At 34.5% G+C, this 18353-nt stretch overlaps 1 protein-coding gene across 1 annotated transcript in view; it reads left to right on the forward strand.

Moving 5' to 3' along the window:
• LOC118738679 (delta-1-pyrroline-5-carboxylate synthase) overlaps nucleotides 1–18353 on the forward strand; it is a gene marked incomplete at its 5' end in the record, with an annotated part of 514696 nt that overhangs the window by 221738 nt on the left and 274605 nt on the right. The window contains 2 exon segments of the mRNA XM_036469592.1: nucleotides 8937–9194; nucleotides 9455–9680. Of these exon segments, the coding sequence (XP_036325485.1) occupies nucleotides 8937–9194; nucleotides 9455–9680 (484 nt within the window).

Genomic DNA, 18353 nt, shown 5'->3' on the forward strand with positions numbered 1-18353 from the left:
GCCCCAACCCTACTGTGCAGTTTCTCGCTAGTGCGTTGCCACTTTTTCGAAGATCTTTATTTCATGAATTCGCGAACTATGCATAAACGTGACCACTTTTGAATTCATGAATTCTGTCGCATAAACGTAGTATAAGATGCAAAATTACACACGAGGCGTCGCGAAGCACGCAGGGTATTTGCTAGTTATTTTATACAAAGATAATACCTAAGGTTTTTCTTAAGGTTTTTGCAAAACATTGTACTGTAAAAAGTAATAAGAAAATAATTTAATTACAGTTCACATGTTCCAGATAATGTTTGATAAGCGGAAGCAATTAATACAACAAAAGGAGCAATCGTGATGGAGTATAATTTATTTAAAAAAAGGGCTGACTTTTTTTGTCCGGTGTTGCTTGTTATCTCGAAAATAACTTTTAGTTTAATAACAACAAATTTGAATAACTGAATGACTTTTGCCTTCAACCAAAAATTCTTTTTTCTAAATTTACTGACATTAGGAGTGTACTCGTACGCAAAGCTATCAAAAGTTTTAGAAAACTTTTACTGGTTTTGCGTTCTCGTACCCAAAAAACTTGCAAAGTAGGGGAAATTGAGAGGGCAAAATATGATAGAAAGCTGCAAATTTCTGCTGGAAAAACTTTTCCCAGCGAAAACTTGCAAGTAAGAAAATCAGCTGACACAAACATATGTTTGTAAATAAACAAAAGAAAATATTACCTTTTTGAATTATTTATGGCAAATTTTATTATTAATGGTAGTATACAACGAAAAAGAGAGTAAAGTTATTAAGCACAAGGTTTGTTGAGTTTATTTTTAGTTAATTTACTTTTAATCTTCAGTTTGTTTACTTTGGTGTGTGCTGACTATGGTTGCCGTATGTCATTTTTCGTTTGTACCATAATTGTCCTTTAAATATACCAAAATAAATAAAACTGCAGCAAGCTGAAATTTTGTTGGACGAATTTGTTTTGGTAGGTTGATTGTTGAAATTATAATTTTATAATTTTAAATGTACATTTGTAGCATCTACATAAATGTACATTTGTAGATATCTACTAATTTTTTTAGATCAAGGATGGGTGTTTGGAGGATATTCTCTTTTTTGAGAAAAATATTTCATTCATTCCGATATAATTAATTTGTATTTTAAAAAGGTTTTTCGATTCCAAAAGTATGCAATTGTATAAAATGCAAAATCGGGCAATATGTACCACACAGAAAATAAATTGCCAAATGACCTACCAGTGGCAACTGTGGAAGTGATCAGCTGTTTCGAAGGCTGCAAGTTATTGCAAATTTTGCGTTCTCGTACTTCTGTGGATATTTTGTCTCTTTGAGAGCGAATGCTGCTAAATTCTCAGAATTTTTTTCTGCTGGATAATTTTGTCCTCTCAATACGAGTACACACCTATTGTAAAAGAAGTTTGCATACAAGACAACGAGTTAGATACACTATTTAGCGTATTCTTATACCCAAATTCATAAAAAATGAAGAAGACTTTCACCACTATTCTGCAACTTTTTCGCATTCGGAATTTGCTACCAATCGTAGAAATAGTATGCTACAATCCGAATCCTATTTTCGAACTTTTGAAATTCGTAACAATGGCATGCCTAAAAACGAACGAGGAAGAAATTGCAAATTGTTTGCGTTATTTTGTACAAAAAACAATTCTTTGTCGGAAGCGAGATAAAACATGTAAATCGTTTGCAGGAAATATTAGTGGTGTTCTTTTAAACATACAAATTTGCCTTTCGTGTATACCTATATTTTTATCCACTGCTTAATATGAACGAACAAAGAAGAATATTTTTGCCCCTTATCGAGAAACTTGGGCCCGGTTTATTTATTTGTACAATGATTTTCGGTTGTTGGGTCCAAACGCATAACCCGAATCTAAAAACTTTAACATACACGTGTAATTAAAGGATTAAACTTTAATTCTAAATAAATGTTTCAAATTTCCGACCACTAATTATTAATAAATTTGCACTATGCACTTTTTTGTAAATTTCGATGTGGGTTCTGCGCGAAAATACTGTGGATGGCGCAGTCGGAGTTATAAGCACAAGAAATGTGGTATGCCTTTGACATGCGGAAGCCCCTCTTTTCCGGGAACACAGAAAGGAGAATTATACTTAGTAAGCGTTAAAATCCCTAAGCGCGTCCGAAGACAGAAGCAATCGCAACTTAATTAAATTATACCCCCATTCACCGCCGTCTACGATAGCGGGTTGTTGGATACAGTATAGGAAGGTCTGGCACACGTTTGTAACAAGTGGTCTTTGCTGCACGTCAGGTTTTAATATTTCATTTAACGTATGTATACTTTAATTAAATTCTAATTTTAAAACAGGTGGTAACCCTATTCAAAATACTTTAAAACCAAAACCTTGTTAAACCTTTTTCGATTAACACACACATTGTGATACATATTTAAATTGTACATATATCTTCTAATTTCTAAAACATATGGAAAGCCTCTTAAATAAAGTTAAGAAAAAAACATTTTTAACCCATGTCAATTTATACCCATACTTTAATATGTCATTTGACTAACTAAATAATTTGACTTTAATTTTTTACACCGGTGGAAACCCTCTTTAATGTTATAAATGCTGAAACTCAATTTTTCTTAATACTCCTCTGTTTGACGCCAATATTTCAATATTTCATAAAATTTAATCTAATTCGACTTTTCAAACAGATGGCACTCCTGTTCAAATTATTTTTAAACCAAAACCTCGATAAACCTTTTTCGTCTAACACTCGTATTATTATACATATTTAAATTATCTAATACTCTTAATTAAATTTGAATTTAATTATAAAATCAAGTGGCAACACTTATACATGCAGTTTGGAAATAAAGTTTCTTCAAAGCAATTTTGATTTCTATTCACATTGAAGTAATTTATTTAACCTATTGCTTATATTGAATCTAACTTTGTAACAAGGTGGCAACTCTCTGCAAAATATTTTCAAACCACAACCTCTTTCGCCTGACATCCATATCAGGATATACATTTAAATTGTCTGCCTTTATTTAAGCAGAACTTGCTTTTTGAAACAGGTGGCAACGCTTCTACACACAATTAAGAAATAAAGCCTTTTCAAAACCATTATGATCGAGACTCATAGTGTAATAATTGATTTAACTTAAAAATAATTTGAATTAAATTTTTTATCAAGTGGCCACCCTTTTTGAAAAAATAAGAATTTATTGCACATCCACAGGCCAAGCCCTTTAATTCGATATCTCATTTTGTAAAATCGAACGAACGGTACAGATCTGATGAACGGTACAGATCTGTTATTCAAAAGCCGAGATACCTACGCGCCAGGGTGTCGCGAATATTCGCATTCGCAACCGCGGAGCTTCCGCATTAATTTTAACATTCGCATTCTTAATAATCAATGCGGAGCTTTTGCGAATGCGAATATTGTGCAAGTACACTGATAAAACGTATATCTGGGCAAACAAAATCACAAATTCTAGCCAATATTTTTTGCCTGCGGAGATGCTACGTCAAAACTGCCCCCTACGTCCCCTTCTTTTGTAATTTAAATTCAAAGAGTAATATTCTTCATTAGGTATTTCCAGCGGAGATGTTCAACGTTTAGTTATAAGAAGAATCGACAATTTGCGCGATAAAACATAACCTTTAATTTGGTAAGAATTATGTAACTATGGAATATTATTTGTCAAAGGTCTGTTGAAAAAACTAAGATTAAGTTCCGTGTTTTCTTTGATTACTTAGCAGAAAACACACCAAATAATTTTGACCGGTTTTACTATGCAAATAGCCCTCTGTTCCCTCGAAAACAACAACATTTACTTTAAATGTGTGATAATTATCAAAATTTGCACGCAGCGAAATAAAAATAAAGTAAAATAAAATGTGAAAAAGTCGACAGTCAAGTTCACAAATCAAATAAGAATCAATTCAAGGCGAATTTAATATCTATTGAGGAGTGGGACTTGGCATGCAATATATCGTTAGTATAGTATGGAAAGGGCGTAACTCATACCGTCGCTGAACTAACTAAAAATCCAAAATTCACTATTTGATTGATTATGACGCATTTCATCGAATTATAAATCCCCACATCGTTTTTGCATTTCAGAGAAATGTGAAATACGCCCTTTCCATACTATACTAACGTTATATTGCATGCCAAGTCACACTCCTCCTGCCTCCAAATATCAAACCACATTGAGTGCATGGAATGGAACAACAAAACGGATTTTATGGCTTATGGCACCGACCGCGGTAAGTAATTAATTGTGACTGCCTGCAACTAGGAAAAGTTGAGCTCAGCTAATAAAAAAAAAACGAATTACAAGATATTCATTACGGGTGAATCTTTTCGAGCAGATGTGAGACCTTCATCGTCCGTGATTCCAATAATTCAAATTATTATAAATTCGGCTAGCAGCCACAACTTTCAAAAAAGAATTTTTTTCGAAATTTTCATTCCTAGAAAATAACAATTTATTTGCCATATCCACCTATTTAGAACCTCGCTATAAGCACACATTTTTCAAACCAGTCACAGAAGAAAGGATTAAAAATGAATTACAAAAACTCAAACCGAAAAACGCTGATGACGATACAGGTTCTACAAATTCTGAAGATTGTGAACATGAAAGTCAGGAGGATACATGCGACATTTACAGCCCCCATGCAATTCTCAAAAAGGAAATATTGAACCGCAATAAAAAGAAAAATAAATAAAACTGCAAGTCCTCCCAACTGGTGTCGCGTCAATCTAAAAGAATTTACAACTTTGTCAAGTTTTTCAAGTTTGTCGCCTCGAGCGAGTGGCGCAGGTTTGATTTACGACCCTTTAAAAAATAGGCTGTAACCCGAAAAGGCAGCAACATAGCTTTTTATTAAATACAATGTTCCAATTTTTAAATTCAAGTACTAAATAAAAAAAGAAACATTATCATTATCAGAAACATTAAATCACTTAATTTACTCACCTAAAATATTTCTTAAAAACACTTGACATCCGCATTCGCATCCGCATCCGCGGATGTTAGCTTTTAAACATCCGCATCCGCGGATGTCTAAAGTTCCACATTCGCAACATCCCTACTACACGCACATACTTTTTGTCTCCTTCTCTCACATTCACCGCATGCACGTGCTTGCAAAATGATGACAAAGTGATTTTGTATGGAAAATCATTTATGCCTAATGTGACCAACTATTTCATAGCTCACAGAAGTACAGCTTAGGATGGTTTAAGTTAACGCCGCGTGCCGATTACGAAATTTCGAATGCGGCTAATTTCGATCCCTGAGAGCTCAGTGTTTGTTCAGAAGTGCGACCCAAAATGCTTCCATCTTAGCCTCGCGAAGGTTGGACAGTCTAAAAGAAAAAGTCGAGATGATTCCACTTCATCTTCCTCTTGACAGCTGATACAAAAGGCTCAGTTGAAATTCCTAGTCTCATTCCTGGTGCCCTATAAAAACATTTTCTGCGGCAGAGAAACGTCTTATTTTCCTTTTCTATGTCACAAAAGGACCCGGTTTCCCTTAGCTTAATATCAGTTCGTGCTGCGACAATTCTGTCTGCAATATTCGCATGCGCCGTGTTCAACATATGTAGTATGTTAAGCGCCAGTGTAGGTGTGGTTTCTAATGTTCCGCTAATTCCTGTTACAAGTGTAGCCTTCTCTAGTGAGTTCTACCAGACAAGGGCTGCTTGAAAAAATATAGGCTTAAATCTGGTTTCCTAGAGCTAATGAATTAATTTGGGCGAAGGACCCAACCTTTCACCGATAGCTCCCCTGCCGCAGTTCAAGGCTACCGACAGCTTTCCTGCCCTTTCCTCAATATTAGGCTACCTCGGAAGTCGCCGTTGATCGCCCACCGTAGAAATCGTCCCTTAAATCCAGAGCAGGGGAGAGGGAATACCACGTTGTGGCGTGCTTCTATTGACTCCGTACAGGTCTATCAGTTCTCTATTGCGTTTTTAGCAAAAACGAAGAGGGGAAATATGAGATCCTTTTTCGGCCTTCGGGATGAACGCAACACTGTCTACACTCCAAGCCTTTGGATGTACCCGGTCTTCACGCAGTTCGCATAAATAGGATCCAACCAATTACACGACTCCTTCAGAGACCTTTGCAGCTGCGCACATATATGATGCCATCGGTTCCCGACGACTTTAATGGCTTGAACGAATTCATCGCCCAGGCCATGTGACGATCGTCCAGAAGAGAAGTACAGGACCTAGGGGGAGATTCTGTAACTAGTTAGCGACCATTTTAAAATCGCTATCGCACTTTTTGACGCAAAAACATTTATATCATGCGTCAAAAAGTGCGATAGCGATCCGAATCAGAATCTCCCTCCTGAAGTACAAAATATCGCAAAGAAGTACATTTGACTGTACTTCGAAGTACGAAGTACAAGAGCGAAAAAGAAGTACTGTACTTCCGAAAGAAGTACGGTTGGTCACATTATTAATGCCCATATATGTATTTGAATAAAATAAACATACTTAGAAGATATCAACCAATACATCTCATATACCAAACGAAAGAAAAAAACTTGATTTTTTTTATTAATGAAAACAAAAACAAAATCATGTGTTCGATAATATAGGTAATACAAAAAATTTGCTAATTTTTTCAACAATTTTTTGCCTTAAAATGCCCGATATTTATTGAATTTATATAAAATTTGTACACGATAATATTTATATTACTCCAAGGAACCTATAACCCGAAAACTAAAGTTATATCTGCGAATCATAAGTTGCTACATACATACATACATAGAGTAGATACTGTAAGAAAAACAGATCCACATTAACTGCAATCAACATATGGTCGTATGTATGTATTTACATACATACGCTGCGATTAGGTTATAAATATTGTGCCATCTGTTACTCAAAATCCGAAATACCTACATACATACGCGCACATACTTTTTGTCTCCTTCTCTCATCTCCAGCGCAAGCACGTGTTTGCATGATGACGAAGTGATTTTGTATGGAAAATCAGTTATACCCATATATTTGAATAAAATAAACATGCTTAGAAGATATCAACCAACTTGAATTTTTGACTAAGGAAAACAAAAACAAAATCATTAGAGCGGTTTTCGAGAGTTGTGGAAATAAAAAAAAAATTTGCTAACTTTTTCAAAAAAATGTTGCCTTAAAATGCTTGATATTTGTTGAATTTATATAAATTTTGTACACGATAATATTTCTACTGCTCCAGAGAACCTATATCCCGAAAATGATAGTTTTGTCTGCAAATCATAAGTTGCTAGAGCACATTAAATGTTCAAAATTGACCCCGAAATAAGACAATATTTACCGTTGTTTCTACAGCAGACACTGAATTGATTACTTACAGAAATGTATCTGTCGATAGGTTTGGAGTTTTGTCTTTAAAACGCCACACCTTTCTTTGAAATCGCTTCACTAGTTCTTGTGCAATAAGCGTTTTCGTGAAACTCTAAAAATTACAACAACAATTGAGCATAGCCTCCATATCGAAAGGTAAGACGTATTCTACGTCAAAATATGTAATTTTGTTTTTTTTTTCAATACCACACTCAAACGAAGCAACTGACAGGCTTTTAAGTATAAAGTTTGCTTCCTGGCGCAAAGAGAAAAACCGACTTTTAATTAAAATTTTTGAAAGTGAGCTTCAAATTAATAATAATTTTAAAATGAAATGTATAGAATCTTTGACTATTTAAACACTGAAAGTGGAAATGATCTCATTGTTGCTATTAAAAAATGTCAAATATAAAATAATTTATTGGCTCTTGTGTACAATGATATTATAAGGATATTTTTATACTACATCTTAATGTGTACACTCATGTTAAAATCAATACCATTTTTATTTTTTGTGAACTATATTTTATATGTATACCAAAATATTGTTAAATACATGTACTTTGGCAGTGTAAAGGATTTCCTGTTACTTACATTCATAATTTTGCTTTGAATAAAAGTGTACTGAAAAGTTCAGAGTTTTATAGCATAGAAAAATCTAAGGTATTGATTTCGTGCACAAAAAATCTGGCAACTCTATCAACGACTGATAAATTTATTCTGATTTCGTGCATTCCATTAAAGGTCCGGACATTCCAGGTCATCAAAAGAAGGGGCATCGCTGTCATAGGAAATGGTTTTACGTGCCGGGTCCCAAATCCAGCTCACCAGGTTTTGCTAGAATTTTGTGGTCCTTCAACCGGGTGCACGTTTATATAGCGAGCCACTGGCTTTAACACAGTCACCTGCTTGCAGCCGCACCTACTGGTGAACTTACGCTGCAGACTTCTGTGAGCCCTTAAACCGAATTAGTCTGAGCGGCCCCACCGAAGCTACCTCTCTTTCTGCCGTGACCCAAGGCTCCACTCGAGTTGGTTACCGCATCTCGCACATAGGTTTCTCACATTGCCCAGACTGTGAACGAGGACGCAAGAGTCGGTATTGAGCCGTGCAACTTAACTGTAACTGTATTTCCTCCAAGTGAATTTTACATCAATCTCTTAACAGGAAATAAGATTATTATAGATTTATGGAAAATGGGCGTGGCATCGCTCAGTTATGACAATATAACTGTGTATCGAAAAGCTCTTATCGATTTATACATACCCAAATTGGTCCAATTATTTCATTAAGTCTAATTAACCATATTATCGAAACTTTCTGGAGAAACTTCCCTGCCTATCATTTAGTTTACAGAAAGGGGAAATATTTACAATGTTTTACAGTGCACGTAGCGGATTCGCCATAACTCACTTTTTTACTTGTAAAATAAACATTTCTAAAATAAATACCTTTACGATTTTTATGGGTTTTTTAGGTCCTTAAAATCGTTCCCTGCACATAACAAATATCCCGTTCTAAATATTTAAAACATTAAAACGATGATTTTTGCTTCAGAATGTTGGACGGGTGCTACGTTACACGCGATTGGCAGATAATTTGGAATTAAAACAAGTCACTGTTCCTATTGGAGTCCTCTTAGTAATATTCGAATCTCGTCCTGATTCGTTGCCTCAGGTAGCTGCTTTGGCAATGGCGTCAGCCAACGGCCTTCTACTTAAGGGGGGCAAAGAGGCTTCTCACAGCAATAAAGCTCTGATGGAGTTGGTCAAGGAGGCACTTTCTACGGTTGGAGCAGAGAATGCAGTTTCCCTGGTGAGTAGAATTTAGTTTTATCACAAATTATGAATCCAAAGTAAGGGCGTCTAGAAAGTTGTTAAAACTTTATTAATATTAAAATACCGAATAGTGAATTAGGATGTTGATAAATTTTAAGGTATGTATAATATATGGTTTAATTTGAAAACAATTACTAAGTTATTTAAAGCCAACATATGTAAATATAGCTACCACTAGTAATATAAATAGCTATGAAATCACATAAAAGACTGGTCCCTTTCACTTTATTATTTTAGGTTTCAACTCGTGAAGAAATTAGTGACCTTTTATCAATGGAAGATCATATTGATTTAATAATTCCGCGTGGATCGTCAGAACTTGTTCGTACTATACAGGAGCAATCTGTACACATACCAGTGCTGGGACACGCCGAAGGTGTCTGCCATGTTTTCATTGATAAAGACGCCGATCTGCGTAAAGCGCTTAAGATAGTTAGAGACGCCAAATGTGACTACCCAGCAGGTTAGTTAGATGATTCATTAAATAAACAGACACAAATCCGATAAATAGTCAACCAATATAACCGCCACTAGGGATGAAACGATACCTTGCAGGTATTCCGTATGAACTAAATAAGTAAAATCAAATTTTTTTTGGTTTAAGTTAACGATTGTCTGGTTTGACCGACCACAGAATGCTGTTGTCTAGGAATTTAAAAAAATTTCCAAATAACCACACTCTGTAACTGTCAAAATGCACAAACCTGTACAAATGCATAAACCGTGTGATCCCTGCTACTACTAGAAATAAAAACAAATTTGTGTTTTTAAGCAAAGAAATATAAATGTCTTTATTTTATATTAGTTTAAAAAGCTAATAACAAACCGAATAAACTAAAAACTATGGAATTGAAATTCACTCATATTGCAGTCGCCGTCATTTTAACAAAAAATAAAAAATAAGAGATTATCTTTACACTTATGTACATATAGTATTTATACATATGTATACACATATGCGTAGTAAGATTAGTATGCCACAACATATGTATGTATATATACTTATGTATATATACCAGTCGGACGGATTTCGTAAAAAAAATGATGTCATGTCTCCGATTCGCTTAAAATTTTTTTATGGATTTTATACATGTAGGACGACATCTATCTCTCAATCTGCCAATACAGTTGAAGACAACGACGCAACACCTACAAGACCTTAACAGAAACACAATACGATTAGTCTTAACATACCCATCAACAGACGCTAGGAAACGAACGGACCATACGAAGGTTATCAATTTCGTCAATCAATTGTAAGCCGCCACCAAGCGCACGTCGTATTTACCGGCCTATTCTGCGTTGGTAACAAAAATTTTGTTACCGGTAAATAAAGTTCCTGGTAATTTTTAAACCCTTTTCGCATTCTGCACACTGGTAAATTTTGCTACCATCTCATAACCAGTTAACAAAATATTGCTCGGTGAAGTATGCAACACCAGAACTTATACAAAACTTCATACCTGAATTGCGGTTTCAAGAAGTGGTGTTATTTTTTGGTAACAAAATTTTCCGGCGTCAAAATGTTCGGTAACAAGCAGAATAGGCCTGTTAGTGTAACGATAATAGATCAGAAACTATTGTTCAATTGGTGTTAAAAAAAGACATAACCAAAACTACTAAGTTTCGCCTATTTAATCCTACATACATGGGGTGTTCCATACCAAAATGGACGGGGTTCACACTTCATTTGTCTGATTTGTCTCAAATTTTTAGGGTTGATGGATAAACATAGATTATAATTAAATATGAAATTTGAGCTTGATTAATATATTTTTTAAAAATTGTACAGCACAAAAACAAAAACAAATCGATTTAATAGTTTTCCAAATATCTCGTGAACGTGGCGAGGAAAAGATTTGAAAAAAAAAATCGCGCATACACATATAAAAATTATCTATGAAAATAAATATTTTTTAAATTTTTTTCTTGAAAAATGTTTCACATACAAATTTTTTTATAAAAAAATTAGTTTTTGAAAATATGACATCTCAAAACAATCACAGTGAGTATTGCGCAAATTTTAAGTATAGTATTGTAGAGTGCACCCTACAATAATTTGAGTTATGAATTTTTTTTTACACCGAAGTTGAGTAAAATGAGTAGGTACATTAGGAAATGCAAATTTTTAAAATTTTTTTTAGAATTCTTTTGAGTATGCAGTTTTATAGCCCATTAAATTTTAGTATAATAAGTGCAAGTTTTAAGCGATTGCAAAACTGGCGTTAATTTTTTTTTTAATTTTATTTGAAAACGGTTTTACGCATTTTCTTTCATAAGAACAAAGTGCAAAAGCCGTCAACATAAAAAAATATTAAAAATCTACACAATTTTGTAGTAGCTTAAAGCTTGCCCATTATCATTAAAAAACCTAACGGGCTACAAAACTGCATACTCAAAAAAATTCTAAAAAAAATTCAAAAGAAATCTAAATTTCGAGATGGCATATTTTCAAAAACTAATTTTTTCTAACAAAAAATTTTTCAAGAAAATAAAATTTAAAAAATGTTTATTTTCATAGATAATCGTGATGTGTGTATGTGGTTTTTTTCAAATTTTTTCCTCGCCCCGTTCTCGAGATATTTGGAAAACTATTAAATCGATTTGTTTTTGTTTTTGTGCTGTACAATTTTTAAAATATATTAATTAAGCTCAAATTTCATATTTATTTATAATTTATGTTTATCCATCAACCCTAAAAATTTGAGACAAATCAAACACATGAAGTGTGAACCCCGTCAATTTTGGTATGGAACGCCCCACATACATAAATTAAATAAGCTAACACGTATTCGAGAATTGTTATACCCGAGCGCACTTGTGCACAAGGGTATTATAAATTTGTTCACATAACGGTTGTTTGTAACACCCAAACAGAATCGAGATAGATATAGACAAATGTATACATAAATGAGCAGAATGAAAACTTGAGATATCTCAACAAAATTTGGTACGTAGCTATTGAAAAAGGGCGAAATCGGACCGTAACCACACCGACTTCCCCGTTATATGGGGGTCTTTAGAAATACGAAAACTGCGATATTGAAGCTTATTCACTGAAACTTGATATTTACAATGATTTTTGGACGTAAAATAAGAATATTATAAGTTTTTGGAAAATTGGCGTAGCCACGCCCACTTATGATGATACATGTGTTTATCTTGGTAACCGCCTTGGTACAACATACCAAATGGCTGAAATTTTTTGAAATCGGACAATAACCACGCCCACATCCCATATAACGGTAATTTAGAGAAATACGAAATCTTCGATAAAATCAGTAAATACAGAAGCTAATTTATTCAAAAGTGATGTTTGCAATAATTCTTTAGCAAAAACTACGTTTATGTTAAAATTTTGGAAAATGGGCATGCCACCGCCCATTTATGACCAGGTATGTATGTATATCTCGGTAACCGTTCGATCAATTTGTACCAAACTTGATACGATTATTTCGCTTACAACACAAAAGCAAAACGTTAAAAATTACTCCCGCTTTTCATATAACGGTAAATTTCAGAAATTCTTGAAACATGGATATCTGGAAATTTTGAGGACGCTAATTTACTCAGAATGGATACTAATAACAATTCCTTGAAAAAACGTAACATTATTATAGAATTTTGGAAAGTGGGCGTGATACCGCCCACATCTAACTATACAAGTTTATCTCATTAAGTATAACCGGACATACTATCGAAATTGTTAGAAATAGGGGTAAAACCATGTAACGGTAGTTTTCAGAGGGTGAAAAACTATATTTAATACTTGCGCCGTGTGTTTATTGTTCGGCTCCACCCGAACTTAGATCTTTTACTTGTTTTTCTTTTTTTTCTTCGGAGATATAATCTCTCAGAGTTCGATTTTTTTTGTGACTCTGACCATTCATGTACTTCTTCAAATCGTTATATCTAGGGCTCTACTCATTGTGGAGACTTCATCTTAACGTCTTTTTGAAGATAAAGAAACGGGCTTTCTTGGTTATGATTGTCCTTAAGCAGTGTTGGGCGTAATTCAATTAATATTTCACTTACCTCGTTAATTGATTAAACAAGTAATTGCAATTAAATTTTTAATTGCACATTACTATTAAATTAATTGCAATTAAACTTTTCATTGTGCATTGCAATTAAATTAATTGCAATTAAATTATTTGCCATTCAAATTTTAATGGCAATTAAATTTGTAATTGCACACTGCAATTAATTTAATTGCAATTACTTTTTTTAATTGTTCTATGAAACAATTAAAGACAACAATTAACCTAATAAATAAAAAATACGGAAATAAAGATTACAAGGTTCAGAAAATTCTACATAAAGTATTTTTTATATAAAAGAAAGGTGTAGTTATATAAGAAAGAAATGGACAAAAGAAAGAATACCACCGAGTGCTGGGGTTTGCCTTCTCACACTAGCATGTATTAACTCCTCACCTTACACTCACCTCAACTTACTTTACCAAAACTCACTTCACCTCACCTTCAATCAACTCATCACACCTCACCTAAACTCACCACATCTCAATTTGGGAAGTATTTCGGGATTTTATAGATTCTCCGGACTAAATCAGGATTTTCAAGACTATTTCGGGATTTTCGAAACTATTTCGCAATTCTCGAAACTATTTCGTAATTCTCGGGACTTTTAAGGATTCTCGATACAACTTCGGGATTCTCGGGATTTTTGAGACTTTCGTGACTATCTCGGGATTTATTGGAACTTTCGACACTATTTCGAGGTTTTCTAGACTACTTCGGAGTTTTCGAGATTCCCCTGACTAATATCGGGATTTTTATGTCTTTAGAGTATATATCGGGATTTTCGACACTACTTCGGAGTTGTCAGGATTCTCGTGACTAATATCGGAATTTTTGCGACTTTTGAGGATATTTTAAGACTTTCGGGACTATTTCGGGATTTATTGGGACTTTCGGCACTATTTCGAGGTCTTCTAGACTACTTCGGCCTTTTCCAGACTATCAGGATCTCCGGGACTAATAACAGGACTTTCGAGACTAATATAGGGATTTTTGGGTCTTTAGGGACTACTTCGGAGTTTTCGGGACTTTAGAGACAATTTCGGGATTTTCGAGACTACTTAGGGATTATCGGGACCTATACAAAGATTTTTGAGACTTTCGGGGCATAAATCCCGATATTAGTCCCTAGAATCCCAAACACGCCGAAGTAGTCTCGAAAATTCCGAAATAGTTCCTAAAGTCCAAAAGCTCCGATATTAGTCCCGATAATTCCGAAATTCGAAAAGTCCCAAAAACCCCGAAGTGGTTTTGAAAATCCCGGAATAATCCCGATATTAGTCTAGACAATCCCGAAGTAGTCTCCAAAATCCGGGAATATGCACCAAACTTTCAAAAATCCGGCCATTAGTCTCGAGAATGCCGAATAGTGTTTTTTTATTTTTACACTGAGTTAATGCAAGTATTTAATCAAGACATAAGTGCTTAGTGGTTTGGTATCCAGTATTTAGTGAAGCCCTTGATACCGAGTACTTTTGTATTCAGTATTTAGTAAAGATAAAGTCTCTAAATACTTTTGTTCGCGGTATTTAGTGAAGGCAAAGTCTCTAAATACTTTGGTTCGCGGTATTTAGGGCTGTGAAAATAAGTAAATACTAGCATACTTGGTATTTAGTAACATCCAAAATACTTAAGTAAATAGTACTTTGGTATTTACCACAACACAAATACCTAAATTCTTTTGTACTTAGTATTTAATACTTAGTAAATACAATTTTGCCCATCACTGCATCAATCTTATTCAAGATCAGTGTTCCCATTTTAGCCGTTTTCCGGCTAGATTAAGCCCAGGGGTGGGCAAGACCGAGGCCGAAAAGAGCCACATGTAAATTATAAATGCTACAAAGACAGAGACCGTACCGGTTATGCATTTTATAATAAAAAGCAAAAAATTTAAGTTATTTTTTTATTTTTATTTTTTTGAGCAGAAAATAATCGGTAATTGTTGCCTTTTATTTTTTCAGGCAAAAATAAAAGTCAAAGTTCCAAATCAAGTAATCCAGAGTTGTGTATACTCGAATTTAATAGTTCTAAAGCTCCTATCTGGATTCTAATAACTCCCTAATACACAAATACCAGGGTTAGATCAAATCTAAATATGTATGTAAGTACTATGTATAAATACAATACATGAAGGCATCTTTGTTAACGGCACCAGATCTGCACCGATTATTCGATTTTAAAAACTAAGGTTCCGAATTAAAGGGTTTGGGCTCTAAATGTACAAAAAGGTATGAGATTTTTGAAAAGGGGTCCCCATGTCATATAAACGGGCTTGGTCTATAGATCTACAAGGAAGAACGTATTTTTTTTTAAAGGGTTGCCAGCTGTTAAAAATTATTATTTTTTTTTGTGCAGAGCACCAGATTTACACCGTTCTCTCGAAATGAGGTGCCAAGTGAAAGGTGTTCACCTAGAGATGTGCTTTGGGTATAATTTTTTTTAAGGTTTGCCACTCAGGTTTCATACTAAGTAAAATATCGCAACATGAGCACAAAGCGAGGGGTTTTTATACTAAATTAATATGTTCGTGCTCTTAAGAGTTGCCACCTATTAAAAAATATATAGCTATGAAAGGTAAGTAACGTATTAAGTATATTCGATATTGGTATCAAACGACAGCTAGTTAAATGGCCTTTGTATAAATGTATGCGAATTTTCGAGAGTTGTCATCTAGTTAACAACTCTTAACTAGCTTCGATATCGAATGCCCTTAATACATTACTTACCATTCATAGTTATAAATGTGTTTAATAAGTAGCAACTCTATTAAAAACACCAACATATTAATTTAATCTCAAACCAATATTGTGATATTTTACTATCATATTTTAAACAATGCATTTTTAATTAGGCGGCGCAACTTAAAAAAAAAATCAAATCACGTCTATAGGTGAATACCTTTAATTTTACACCACATTTTGAAACACGAGAGAACGGTGTAAATCGGATACTCTGCACGAAAAAAAATGTGTAACAGGTGGCAACCCTTTTTAAAAAAATTAGAGGTTCTTCCTTGCAGATCTATAGACCAAGCCCGCTTGGCATATGGCATATCGCTAGCTTAGAGTGAAAAGTTGCTAAGTCCGCTTTTTATGAAAACTCATATTTTGATACAGGAGGCTAGAGAAATTAAAAATGCATCGTTTTGAAAAGGATAAAGATCCTTGTTTTATGTTTTCTCGTTTATATTCGATTAAACGAAAATTTGCTAAGTCCAAAAAAAAACTCCGAAATTTCGATAAGTCGAAAATAGTACAAAATCTTTTAATAAAGATCGCATTCGTCTGGTTCGTATGGAGTTTTGCTTTGCTTTAAATGCTGTATTCAAAGTTTTGCGAAATACTTAAAGAAAAAAGCTTTAGAAGTTTTTTTCCTCTCCTGCACAATTTTTGAATTGGGACTTAGCAACTTTTCACTCTAAGCTAGCGATATTATATAATTTTTTTAAATTGCGCGAACGGTGTAAGTTTTAAACAGGTGGTAACCCTATTCAAAATTATGAAACCTTCTTGCATATCTAGAGGCCCAGCCCTCTAATTTTAAACCTAATTTTTTTCTAATACAACGAAAGGTGCCGGTTTTATAATTTTAAATAAAATAATGTAAAAAAAATATTTTTTAAAAACAAGCTTTTATTTAACATGTACAATCAAAGGAGTAAAATAAAGTAGTGTAACAAAAGATTTTTTAACATGAAAATTTTGTCAAAACTGTCAGTCTACGGTTAGACAATATGAACGCGCCCAATGTGCCACGAATTAGGAGCATAATCAGAAAGAAATCGGTGTGTTATTTAATTTCAGCATTCAGATCAAGTACAAACCACACACCCGGTAGGTGCTCTACAGAAATTCGTATAGAAATATCCCAAGGTTAACAGCTGATTTATTCAAACTAATTTCCGGTATTTTATCTTACCAAGGAATTCACAATAGAATCTATCATACCACAGGCTAAAACTATCCTACATAGTTGCGCCGGCAAATTACGCTCTGCTATCACTAGCAGCAGAGAACGTATATGAATGAGACGGCGCATTTTCTGTGTGAACTAATTGTCGCCAAAAATTGTGGGTTGCGGTGGAGCAAATACACCACTTCGGCTGCCACCACACCAAAGATTTTTCCGTTCCACCACGCTTCGACGAAATTTACCATAGTTTAAAGCAAAATGAAAAAATAAAAACGAATAATAAAAGAGAAACAGAAATTTAATAAGCGATAGGCAGAGGGGGTGCTTGCGGAGGCAGGCGCGTGCTTGTGTCGGATCAAAACGAAATCTAATATAAAAATGGAAGTCAGAACAACAAGTGACAAACAAATGAAAATGTTAGTATGTATGTGGGATCGGTTGACAAAGCGACACGGACAGGACGTAACTACTGAATACCACTTACGCTAAAACTGCTTACGAGTCAACTACCCCAAAATGCAACTCTTCACACAACGACGCGATGAACCCCGGGAAAACAACCTATTTACAGTCTGTAAATGAAAACAACGAAATAGAACTTTCGGATGAACTATGGCAGAATAAAATTTAGAGTCGAAGCGAGCGGTTCAGCGGTTGTAGTGCGCGGTATGCCGGCGAGTCTATTAAGTTAAAATCTGTGTAAATGTTAGACTGTACGTTAAACTGAACTATTTTATGTAACAAAACGCACAAATAAATTTATCGTACATTTTAAAAAAGCGGGTTATAGTTTCATTACCCCCTACATTTGGTGTCAGAAGTGGGATGCCTTCTATAAAGTATTCGATGATACTAACTTCATCGAGGTTAATCTGTTTCCCTAGCTCCATAAGGCTGTATAAATACTCCTTATAATCCTCACCCGCGCGCCTGCGACGATTTCGGAGCCTGCGATCCACTTCAACTGCCTACAGAGTGGTACCGAATTCTTTCAGTAGTGCCCTACGTAGCGCGTTCCACAAATTTATGCCCTCTTGACTGCGCACGAAAATCCTAGCTGCACCTTTTAAAAGCTGTTTAGTGTATATGAACATCTGCAGGCTATCCCAACGTTCTGCCATTGCATTTTCTTCAAAATGCTCCACCCATTGTTCTACCGACGGATAACCTGAACCCGAAAA

The sequence above is a fragment of the Rhagoletis pomonella genome, unplaced genomic scaffold, assembly GCF_013731165.1.
Source record: "Rhagoletis pomonella isolate Grant_MI unplaced genomic scaffold, Rhpom_1.0 Rhpom_scaffold_00005, whole genome shotgun sequence".
NCBI classification, from domain to species: domain Eukaryota; kingdom Metazoa; phylum Arthropoda; class Insecta; order Diptera; family Tephritidae; genus Rhagoletis; species Rhagoletis pomonella.